Below are 11,807 nucleotides of genomic sequence, written 5' to 3' on the forward strand. Positions count from 1 at the left end.
GATGGTGAACCTTTTAGAGACCGAGTGTCCAAATTGCAAACCTCTTGCTGCATGGGAGCCCCGAACCCCAGACAGGGGAGGGAAGAGGCCCTGCTGGGGAGAGGTAGAGGGTGGGGTGAGAAATGTCCTGAGCCAAGCATGGAGAGGGGAGGGAAGCGGGCAGCCCTCTCCGGCATAATTGCCATAGGTTCACCAACACAAGCCTGTAGCATTAAGAGATGAAGAGTTCATTAGGGGACATTTAATCTTCCCATTTAATTTAATAAACAAAGGAAACAGGAGTCCAGAGATGTTAAGAGATCTGCCCAAAGTTGCACTGAGAGCAAACAGCAAAGCCACCATTAGTATTCAGAACCTTTGGATGCCAAAATTAAGTCTTTTCTATTATATTCCAATTGTTCCTAGCATTCACATTTCTCCATTAGGATCAAGTGTTCCCCTGTGCTTAGTGACTGAAAGAGGTGTGGTTGGTTATTCTCTTCCTTCTGTCCTGGGTCTTTCTCCCTACCTGTCCTCCAGCCTTTGGTTCATTAACCCTACACTGCCCCACTACACGGGGATCATGTGATCCTGGAAGGGAGGGTGTGGCTTGGCCATGCCTGGACAAACAAGGATGATCACATGACTCAAGGGGGTTAGACATGGCAAGACCGGAGGCCCCAGGAGGACACCCCAGGACTGTCCTGATCACCGGCTGCTCTTCAGGAATTGGTCTACAACTGGCTGTAAAGTTAGCTCAGGACCCTCAACAGAGATACCATGGTGAGTGGGGCAAGGGATAGGGATGGCTTTGGGAAGAGGGGAGCTCCCAATTTTAGTGGGGGGGGAAGACTGAGACAGACACTATACGCCATATATACACACACACACGCACACACACACACACACACATATGTATATACACAAATGTTCACATGGCGATAGACATGCAGAAATACACAAACACTCAGAAATAAATACACAGGCCGAGAAACACAATTCAATTCAATTTTCAAAGATACAGATACAGAGGGGTTGACACAAACACAGAGATTTGTTGTTACGGATGGACACTTTGACCAAACCATTTACTCAGACCCTCTGTCCTCTTTTGCCATTACTTCAATCCATTCTGTCTACACTTTCCAAGGAAGTGAGGATTGAGGAGGATGTGTCATGGGGACCTTCCTCATCCCAGATTTGAAGAGCCCCCCCATCTTCACTCCTTACCCTCTCTTCAGTTATTTCCCTTCTCTTTCCTGCTTTCCCTCCCTCCTCCCTCCTTCTAGGATTATACCTCCAGAACTAAGCCTCTTACCCCAGTGTAACCTTGGGCATAATCTTTCATATGCTTGGGGAGGGGGAGGTCTGGGGAGGCCTTTGAGGCCCCCCTTCTAGGTAGCTCCCCCCATTACTGCCACTAGATCTGATGATCCCACAAGCCCTGGCTCCCCAGACTAACCTCACCCTCTCTCCCCTACACACAAATCATCAGGACCCAGAGGGATCAAGAGTTGGTGTGGGCAAAGACACTATTACTCAAGAGGAGATTTTTGGTAAGGGGAAGGAGGGGAGGACTTGAGGCCCCAGTTGGATTTCTGCCAAACTAGTTAGAACTTCCTCCCTTCTCCTCCTGGGCCAAGCTTCCTTCACACAGTAGACACACAGATTCTCAGAAAAGAGGCGGTTTAGTGTAGAGGATAGGGCATAAGATGGAGAGTAAAAAAGATCTGGGTTCAAATCCAGCCTCATGCATTTATTATCTGTGGGACTCTGAGCGAGTCACTCAATCTCTCTATATGCCTCTGTTTCCTCCCTTGTAGAACAAGGGGCCATCACCATCCAGCTCTAAATCTCTGAACGGGAAGGAACCTTAGAAGTCATCTTATATAATCTCCAAGTGAAATGTAATCTCCAAAACAGACCCAGCAAGTGTTCATTTGGCCTTCACTTTGTAAGAGGGAAAATTATGAGACATAAATTAATCATTTTATTAAATCAAAAGTAGTAGGGGAAAAGATGGGAAAATAGGAGAGCTATATAGGCTACTTTCCTTGTTGCCCCATTTAGCTTGCTATTCTGCAGCCTCCATTAGGGCCCCTAGCCCTGCTCACAGGGAAGTCCAGCCAGAAACAAACATGGAAGAGAAGAGATCCAAATCTGCTTTTGCCTCAGTTTATCAAACTTTTTCTCCACCCACTGACTCTCACATATCACATCTCAGGAGCCAACTGTGGCTTTCTATTTTACCCAGGGGGGACAATGCAGGGGGCAGGGTGGGGGATGTCCACCCCACCCCCTGCATGGTGATCTCCACTCAATGATTTTCTTCACACAACTAGATCTTCAGTGCCTGGGAAACTCACTACCTCCCAAGATAACCCATCACTTTTTTTGAATAGCTCTGTGTGGAAGATTTTTCCTTTTACTGAGCCAAAGTCTGCCTTCCTGTCATGTACCTTCCACTCTCTGATCCCAGGGCTACATGTTCATAGGCATGGAGCGCACATACGACACACATGTGAATCACTTATTAAACTCCAACCATTTGACCTCAGATACATAGATGCACATGTGTACACACATGTATATGCACACCAAGTCACAGGGGCCAGAGGCAATTGGAACAGTTCCATCGGAGCTGGGAAGTAGGGGGCCAGAGACTGTGTGCTGTTCCCCTACCTCACCTCAGTCTGGTGTTCTTGGCCAGTGTAGTGATTGCCACCATGCGGGACTTGGGGAAAAAGGAGAAACTGGAGGCCGCAGCTGGTGAGGCTCTGGGCCGGACTTTGACTGTGGCACAGATGGATGTCTGCAGTGAGGACTCCGTGTCTGCCTGCCTAAACAGCATTGAGGGAAGGAATCTGGATGTGCTAGGTGAGACAGATCATCTTCAGCCTGGCCTGCCTCAGGGTCAGCCAGGCCACCTCCAGTCCAGGTGAAGGGGGAGCCTCTGTGTTGGAAAGATGGTTGGATTTGAATCTGATAACTTAGAATATTCTGGCCATCACTTACTTCTCCCTGTGTGATCTAAGGCAAGCCATTTCTTTTCTATTGGCCTTAGTTTTTCCATCTATAAAGTGGGGGTGTTAAAGTAAATCGAGGGTTCTTTTTTAAAAAATTATTTTCCAGCAGAGTGACTCAATGGATTGAGAGCCAGGCCTAGAGGGGGGGAACTCTTGGGTTCAAATCTGGCCTCAGACATTTCCTAGTTTTGTGACCCTAGGCAAGTCACTTATATACCATTCCCAACCCTTACCACTCTTCTGTCTTAGAACCAATCCATACATGGTATAGATTCTAAGATGGAAGGTAAAGGTTGTTTTTAAAAATTATTTCATTTTCTTTCCAGTTCTGAATTTTTCCCTTCTATCTTCCCTGGCTATTGAGAAAAAAATGGAGGGAACACCCCTTACTAATATGTCTAGTTAAGCAAAACAAATTCCCACATTAGCCACATCCAAAAAAATGTATTTCAATCCAGATTCTAAGTCTATCACCTTTCTATTTGAAGATAAGGTAGCATGTTTCATCATGAGTCCTCTGGGATTTTGGTTAATTCCATTGTGCTGTAGATCAGGGGATCTTCATAACCTCAGATCCATGGACACCCCCTTCCAAGGGGTCTGTGGATAGATTTCTGAGGATTCATGACCTTGGAGCAGAAAAAAATGATATCTTTATTTCAATATATTTGGTTATCTTTGTAATATGATGTGTTTTGTGCATGTAAAAATATGATTCTGAAAAGGAATCCATAGGCTCCATCAGACTGCTTAAGAGGTCCACGACATCAAAAAAGGCAAAGAAACCTTGGGCTAGAAGGATGCTAGAGCCCTTCCAACTCAAAGTCATGTTATACTACCAGCTTCTTAGAGCCATAGACTAGGAGTTGGAAAGACAAGGTTCTAGGCCCTGCTCTACCACTGACAAGTTGTGTGACCTTGGGCAAGTAACTTCTCTTTTATCAAGCTCGGTGCTCACTTCAGTAGCATATATACTGAAATATTGACCTCAGTTTTCTTCTGTAAAATGGGAGTGTTAGCCTAACTGATCTTAACTCTTTCTTCTGTTCTTATGACTCCTCTGCCTCCCTGATGCCATCTCCAGGCAGCAGTAACACCTTCCCCAGGTCTGAGCTCAGTCTCTCCTGAGATAGATTGAGATAACCGGGGTTCTTCTTCAATCCCAAATTGAGCTACCATCAACATGGTAGGGGCTGGGGCTAGGGCTCAAGCTTGAGCTGTCTAAGATTAAGGAGGGCATGGCATGGGCTCATTCTAATTGTTCCTTGATATTGCCCCTCTCTACTCTCTCCAGTGAGCAATGCAGGTTTGGGACTTGTAGGGCCAGTGGAGAGCCTCAAAATGGCAGACATCAGGAAGGTCTTTGATACCAACTTCTTTGGGGCAGTCCAGCTGGTCAAGGCTGTGCTGCCCAGCATGAAGCAGAGACGTAGGGGCCACATCCTGGTGATCAGCAGTGTCATGGGACTACAGGGTAAGACTCCTCTACCTCTGGGATCCTGTTCTTGAACGGGAAGACAGCCCACTCAGATCCATTCATTCAATATCTCCCTCTACCCACATCCTTCTCCTTCTCCTGGGTCACCCTCCTGAAAGGGAGGATCTGGGAGGCAGCTGTGGGGCTTAGTGGATTGAGAGTCAGGCCTAGAGATGGGAAGTCCTGGATTCAAATCTGGTCTCAGACATTTCCTAGCTATGTGACCCTGGGAAAATCACTTGACCCTCATTGCCTAGCCCTTACTGCTCTTTTGCCTTGGAACTAATACACAGTATTGACTCCAAGATGGAAGATAAGGGTTAAAAAAAAAAAAAAAAGATAGGGAGGATCTGGCTTCATTCTGATCCCCTGCTCTAACTCTGTCTCTTCCTTTTATCAAATCCCATCTATGGACTTTGCCTACCTAAGAGTCCCCAATTCTGAGAGAGGAAATGGTGGTCCACTTAGATCAGTGATTCCCAAAGTGGGCACCACCGCCCCCTGGTGGGTGCTGCAGTGATCCAGGGGAGCGGTGATGGCCACAGGTGCATTTATCTTTCCTATTAATTGCTATTAAATTTTTTTAAAATTCATTTCCAGGGGCACTAAGTAATATTTTTTTCTGGAAAGGGGGTGGTAGGCCAAAAAAGTTTGGGAACCACTGACTTAGATACTCCCAGGTCAGGGGGCAAGGTTGGGGTGTGGGCTCTCCTAGACAACCCAGAACCTGAATCTACTCCCATCCTGCCATGCCTGCCTTTCCAGGTGTCATATTCAATGATATCTACTCAGCCTCAAAGTTTGCCTTGGAGGGGTTCTGTGAGAGTCTGGCTGTGCAGCTTCTACAATTCAATATCTTGTAAGATGGGGTGGGACATTCTGGGGATCTGAACTCTGCATGGAGGACCTGAGGGGAGAGAGGGAGGCAAATCCGGAACCTGAGGAGGAGAGGGTCTAGGGAGAAGGAGGGTCTGCTCTGTGATGGCAGGAGAGAGTCCTGAAGGGAGAGCAGGGCCTGAGCTTCGAGGAGGTAGAAAGGTCTGGGCTCCAAGGGCAGGATAGTGATGGCAGAAAGAGAGGCCTAAGATCTGAGAGGGTGTCCTGAGGGAGGAGTAGGAAGAGGGTCTAGTTTCTAAAGGGCAGAGTCTGAGGTGAGGAGGGACCCCGAAAGGTCTTTGAGGGTAGAGAGTGTTTTCCTGGGGCCTCTGCTTCAATGAGTTGATTACCCACAATTAGAATCCCAAGATGAATCCTGGGAGCAGTCAGTCACTGGAAAAATGAGGGTCCTTCATTCCTCTCCATTCCCCCCTACCCAGTGTGTCCTTAGTGGAACCGGGGCCAGTGAACACGGATTTTGAGACCAAGTTAATGGACCAGGTCTCCAAGGCTGATTTTCCTGGCACTGATCCTGACACCTTGAACTACTTCCTAAATGTTTACCTCCCAGCCTCAAAGGAGATTTTCCAGACTCTAGGCCAGAGCCCTGAGGATGTTGCCCAGGTGAGATGATAGGGGGATGGATCTTCCTCTCCCATTTCACCAGTGAAGCCATGGAGCCGGGCCTCCCTTAGGATGGGGCTGGCCGTGCCTTCCACCATCACTTCTGACCCCACTAAGGCTCCCGATCCCCAATTCCCTCCTTTCTTGCCTATTCCTTAGGCTTCTGTTTGTCCCTCAGTCTTGCCTCTTTGAAGGCTCAGGAAGTCTGAGTCTAAGAGTCAAGAGCCTCCTCTTTCCAGGCCATCGTCCAGGTGATTGACTCCACGCAACCACCCCTTCGCTATCAGACCAATGCCCGCTACACGCCCCTGATTGCCCTGAAATACGCTGACCCTTCTGGAGACCTCTCTGTCCGCACCTCCTACCGGCTCCTCTTCCGAGGCCAACGCCTTTTCCGGCTCAGCCTCTGTTGTCTCCGCTTCCTCTCTGGGAACTGCCTCCGGCCCAAGGTCTCCCCTATGTGAGGGGGACAGAACCACGTGGAGAGGAGAGTGTGGCTGAGGAAGTTGCACGAGTATTGAGGGATATAAGTGAGCCACCATCACATCTCTCCCTCTTAATCTTTTCAAGAGGGGAACCTCCCCACCCTGATTTCATTATCCCCTCCCTGGGTTGGGGGGGGGGTGTTATTCCTGGGCTCCAGTCTTGGTAGAAGCCAGACCCTAACTTCAACCCTCCCCCAAGTGAAACACTTTACTACAGATTTAATAACAATTGGAGAGCGAATTTGTATTTTGTAGCTTACATCAGCTTCTCCACACAACTGATTACAAAGTAATCCATGTATGTGGAAGACAAATTATTTATATGGTTTACAGAAAACGTGTCTGCTCATCTGTTATCCTGAGTCATCTGATGAGAAGGCTAGGGCTGTTTTACGACTTTCAGAAATTGGAGACTCGAGTGGAGATTTCAGCCGTAGAGCGTTGTCCATCCAAGTTTATCTCTGTTTAGATTTCGACACAGCAGGTGGAGGAGATCTCAGCTACGAAGTGGGAAAAGCTTCACGTACGTCACAACTCATCCAAACGGTTGTGTGGACAAAGATCGAGTTCTCCAGGTGCTTTTGTGGCGAGATTTATTTGGATGAACATGTGTGAAAACATCTGGCAAGCTGCCTTGTTCTTTTGATGCCAGAATTGGAAGTCTAACTCTCTGAGCTCTAAGATATGGAGTGTTTCCTCTGCCCAGGGACATCTGCCTTCTGTGGACGCAAGAGGAGAGAGAGAGAGAGACGGAGAGGCCACAATCTATGCATATGCCACCAAGAGCTGAGCTTGTCCCAGGATCCCGAAAGATCTGCGAGCGTGTTAGTGAATATAGATTTCCTGCCTGGCTGGTTCTCTGCACAAGAAGTATCAGACAGGTCTGGATTCTCTAGGCTCTGAGTCCCTTAGGAATAGCCCGGGTTTCATATCAGCTAGAGCAGAAAATTTGAAGATTATCAACAATGATTCAAAAGTTTATCAAAATTTCTCAGCCCCCGTGCCATCGGCTTCCTCATCTCCTTCCCAACTACAAGTGACTGCACCTTCCTATTATAAAATAAAAGATATTTATTGAATAAAATTGAAAAATTGTTTTTTAAAATACAACTCTTGAATGGCTGACAAGCCATTCTCAATTCCTGGTAAAGAGGGTTGTTCCTTTTAAGATCTGAGCTCTCTTCGGGGTAGCTAGCTGGCTCAGTGGATTGAAAATGAGGCCCGGAAATGGGAGGTTCTGGGTTCAAATGTGACCTCAGATACATCCTAGCTATATGACCCCGGGCAAGTCACTTAACCCCCATTATTTAGTTTTTACTGGTCTTCTGCCCTGGGATAAATACACAGTATTGATTCTAAAATTGAAGGCAAGAATTTAAAAAAACCAGATCTGAGCTCTTAGCTTTGCCTTTCCCAGGGGAGCACATGCTCACAGAGGCCATAGGTGGAGAAAGGCTGTCAAACAAGCCAACTATCTAGGAGACAAAGAAAGGAAAAAGGACCATCTTACATTGTGCCAGATGGTGAGGCCCCCACATGGTGAGGGACAGCACTTACTTCCTGGCCAATCACAGGGGGAAACCTGAGGTCTGACGGGCACCATGGGATCTCTTTAATGTCCCCAACATATTCCTTTGTGGCTCAGGGGCCCCAGAAAATCATACTGCACAATCTCACTGCGCACCCATGTTGTATCTTCTGACATGTTTTCCCAGGAATCCTGCCAGTAAATGTTCACATACACACACTCATACATACCCAAAATAGTGACTTCCCTAGCATCAGCCTCCATCTGGCTCTAGCATCTCTCTCACCCCTGCTCACCTGAGAGATTGCTTCACCCCACTTATTTCAGGTGCAGTTTGCGGTATTTGTTCCCAAAATTCCTAGAGGTGACTCTATCTGGGAGTACTGAGGATACAGCAGAGTCACAGAGGCCAGTCTGCTTTGGTTCAGGTAGACAGTTATGGGGCATAGTGGCATAGTGGCTAGAGCACTGGACTTGGAATCACAAAGACCTGAGTCTGAATCCTGTCTTACCAATTATTTTTCACTGGAAAAGTCTCTTTATTTCTTTTGGCTTCAGTTTCCTCATCTACAAAATGAGGGTAATAATAGCATCTGCCTCCCACGGTTTTTGTGAGAATCAAATGAAATAATATGAAGAGTAGTTTACAAACCTTAAAGCATTTTATTTATTTATTTAACCATTACCTTCCATCTTAGAATCAATACTGTGTATTCCAAGGCAGAAGAATGGTAAGGGCTCAGCAATGGGGGTTAAGTGACTTGCCCAGGGTCACAGAGCTAGGAAGTGTCTGAGGCCAGATTTGAACCTACAACCCCTCCTCTCTAGGCCTGGCTCCCAATCCACTGAGCCACTCAGCTACCCCCTTTAAAGCATTTTAAAATGCTAGTTATTATTACTATTATTATTATTATTATACATCTTCAACAGCCCCTGGGTCATAAGGCTCTCTGCCCTTTCCTGACCCTAGAAGAGTCTGTCTCTGTCTCTCAGTTTCCCAAATACACACACTGACTGAGCTTTCTCTGTCTCTGACCACTCTCCCTCAGCTAAGACTCAGGCCCTGTCTGTTCACTGTCCTCTTCTCTAAGTACATGAGATTGGATTTGAACTTAGGTCCTCTTAACTCCAGGTATATCCACTGAACCACCTAGCTGCTCCAGCACTTATTAAGTGCTAAATAGGACCAGGCCCTGCACTAAGTTCAGGGGATATAAGAAAAGGGAAAAAATAGTCCCCATCCTCAGAAATCTCTTGATCTAATGGGTAAGGCAAGAGGCAAACCATACAAGCAAGATCTATGCAAGAAAAGTTAGAGATAATTTTGGAGAGAAAGCACTGGGAGAAGCAGGATTGAGGACCAGGAAAAGCTTCCGGAGGAAGGTAGAATCTGAGCTATATTGAAGGAAGTCAGAAAAGCTAAAAAGTAGTCACATGTGCAAGCATTCCAAGTGTAGGTTTCCAGCTGTGAAGGTGTATAAACATAGGAGTTGGAGTGTCACGTGGGATGAGCCACAATTAGATCAGTATTCTTGAAATCATAGAGGGGGAGAATGAAGTGTATGAAAGGTGGAAAGTTAGGAAGGGCCGGGACATGAAAGGCTTTAGATGCCAAATAGAGCATTGCATATGTATTAGGGATTTAGCTAATATACAGTCTCCATTATATATATTTAATCTTGGAGATAATAGGGAGCCACTGGAGTTTGCTGAGTTGGTGGGAGAGGGGAGGAGGGGTTAACATAGTCAGACTTTAGGAAAATCACTTTTGCAACTGAATGGAAGATAGATTAAAGTGGGGAGAGACTTGGGGAAAAGTAGACCAACCAGAAACCTATTGCAATAGTTGAAATGATAAGTGGAAAGAAACGGATAGATGAATGATAGATAGATAGATAGATAGATAGATAGATAGATAGATAGATAAAGAGAGAGAGAGATAGGGAGATAGAGAGATAGATGAATAGATAGAGAGAGAGATAGACAGGGAGATAGAGAGATAGATGGATAAAGAGATAGAGATAGATAGCTATAGATAGAAAGATAGAGATAGATGAATAGATAGATATAGATGATAGATAGATAGATAGATAGATAGATAGATAGATAGACAAGGAGATAGAGAGATAGATGGATAGAGAGATAGATGAATAGAGAGATAGAGAGATGGAGATAGATAGATAATAGATAGATATAGATATAGATGTAGATGTAGATATAGATAGATAGTGTAATGGAAGATAATGTGATGGATAATATGATGCTGTTGTGTGTGAGTCACCAAGGGCCTGGGTGCCTGTAACTAAACTAGCAGGAGATTTGGAGCTATTAGTGATGAGCAGCCTCAGCTGTGGTGCCCAGTCAATCTCCACTGCTCACTGAAGGCTCCCTTAAGGTGTTGAGTGGGTGGCCTCTCCCTGCTTAAGTAACTGCCTTCCTATTGGGTGAGAGCAGAACCCAACAAGAAATGGGGCTCAACTTCCTGGTTACAATGGAGGCTTGGCTTCCACTTCTCAGTAAACTCAACTTCTTAATATTCTCTCCTCTCCTCAGTCTCTTTAGCCTTGGTGATATTGAAGGAAATACAGGAACTCACAGATTTAGGCTAAGGGATTTGTTTTAAACTGGAAAGGAAAAACTGAGGTAAGAGGGTTTAAGGTCTTGTGAAGCTGTTGCTAGGGGCAGCTGGCAAATGTTGGCAAAGGACCTAGAAGGTAAGGTCAGGCTGAGGGAACCAGCCCTCAGCCAGAGATAACTTGACACTGGCCTGATGTTATTTGATTCACCATCTAAACAAATGAAGTTGTTGATCTGTTCAAGGGATGTCCCTAACCACTAGGCTACTCTAACCTAAGTCCTGCCCATGTTCCACAACCCACCTCCCTTCAACCTCCCTTCCACCTCCAGGGGTCCCCAAAGGGAAGTCCAGGGTAGCTGGGTGTCTGGGTAAGGTCAAGGAAATCAGAACCCAAGGTTGGGTTTGCAAGGTTTTATATAGTCCCAGCCCAGCTGTCAGCTGGATGTCACCTGCCAGGCCAGAGTTCCATTCTGCTAACTGGGTAATATTGCAAATGCAAGAAACCCTGTGTTACAATAGACAGGGAGATAGAGAGATAGATGGAGAGAGAAAGAAAGACAGACAGATGGATGGATAGATAAAGAGAGAGATAGACAGATGGACGGATGAATGGATGGATGGATGGACAGATGGATGGATTGATAGACAGACAGAAAGATGGATGGAAAGACAGACTGAAAAACAAATAGATAGACAGATAGACAAAGATACATTGGATGATGGCAATGCCAAAGGTTTAGCAATAGACTGGATATGTGGGGTGAGTAAGGAAAGATTATCCTGAGGTGGAGAGCCTGAGTGCCTGAGAGGATAGCAGTGCCCTCAACAATAAAAGGGAAGTTAGGAAGAGAGGAAGGATTGGAAGGAAAGCTAATGAATTCTGTTTTTGACATATTGAGTTTCAGATGCTTATGGGACACTCAGTTTAATATGTTATCAAAGGGCAGTTGTCAGGGGGCAGCTAGGAGGCTCAGTGGATTGAGAGTTAGGCTAGAGATTGAGTTTGAATCTGACCTCAGACACTTCCTAGCTGTGTGACCCTGGGCAGGTCACTTAACTACAACTGCCTGGCCCTTACTGCTCTTCTGCATTGGAATCACTGCACAATATTGATACTAAGATGGAAGGTAAGGATTTAAAAAAATAGTGACGTGGTTCAGGAGCTTAGGAGGGCTCTATCTGATAATCCTCTACATAGAGATGAGAATTGAACCCATGAAAACTGTAAGGATAC

General features: G+C 46.0%; 1 protein-coding gene across 1 annotated transcript; it reads left to right on the forward strand.

The window, feature by feature from the left end:
- The first annotated feature begins 641 nt into the window (after positions 1-641).
- RDH8 (retinol dehydrogenase 8) lies at positions 642-6,446 on the forward strand. Its single transcript, XM_044658371.1, has 6 exons — positions 642-762; positions 2,695-2,856; positions 4,300-4,479; positions 5,248-5,341; positions 5,799-5,982; positions 6,222-6,446. Exons 1-6 carry the CDS (start codon positions 642-644, stop codon positions 6,444-6,446), a joined length of 966 nt encoding a protein of 321 aa, XP_044514306.1.
- Positions 6,447-11,807: the final 5,361 nt, after the last annotated feature.

This window comes from Gracilinanus agilis, chromosome 1, assembly GCF_016433145.1.
Source record: "Gracilinanus agilis isolate LMUSP501 chromosome 1, AgileGrace, whole genome shotgun sequence".
Classification (NCBI taxonomy): Eukaryota; Metazoa; Chordata; class Mammalia; order Didelphimorphia; family Didelphidae; genus Gracilinanus; species Gracilinanus agilis.

Coding starts and splice junctions, on each gene's coding strand:
- RDH8 (XM_044658371.1), top strand. CDS start 642: ATGGCAAGACCGGAGGCCCCAGGAGGACACCCCAGGACTGTCCTGATC. Junction 2,857..4,299: donor AAGGAATCTGGATGTGCTAG/GTGAGACAGATC, acceptor TACTCTCTCCAG/TGAGCAATGCAGGTTTGGGA. Junction 5,983..6,221: donor GCCCTGAGGATGTTGCCCAG/GTGAGATGATAG, acceptor TCCTCTTTCCAG/GCCATCGTCCAGGTGATTGA.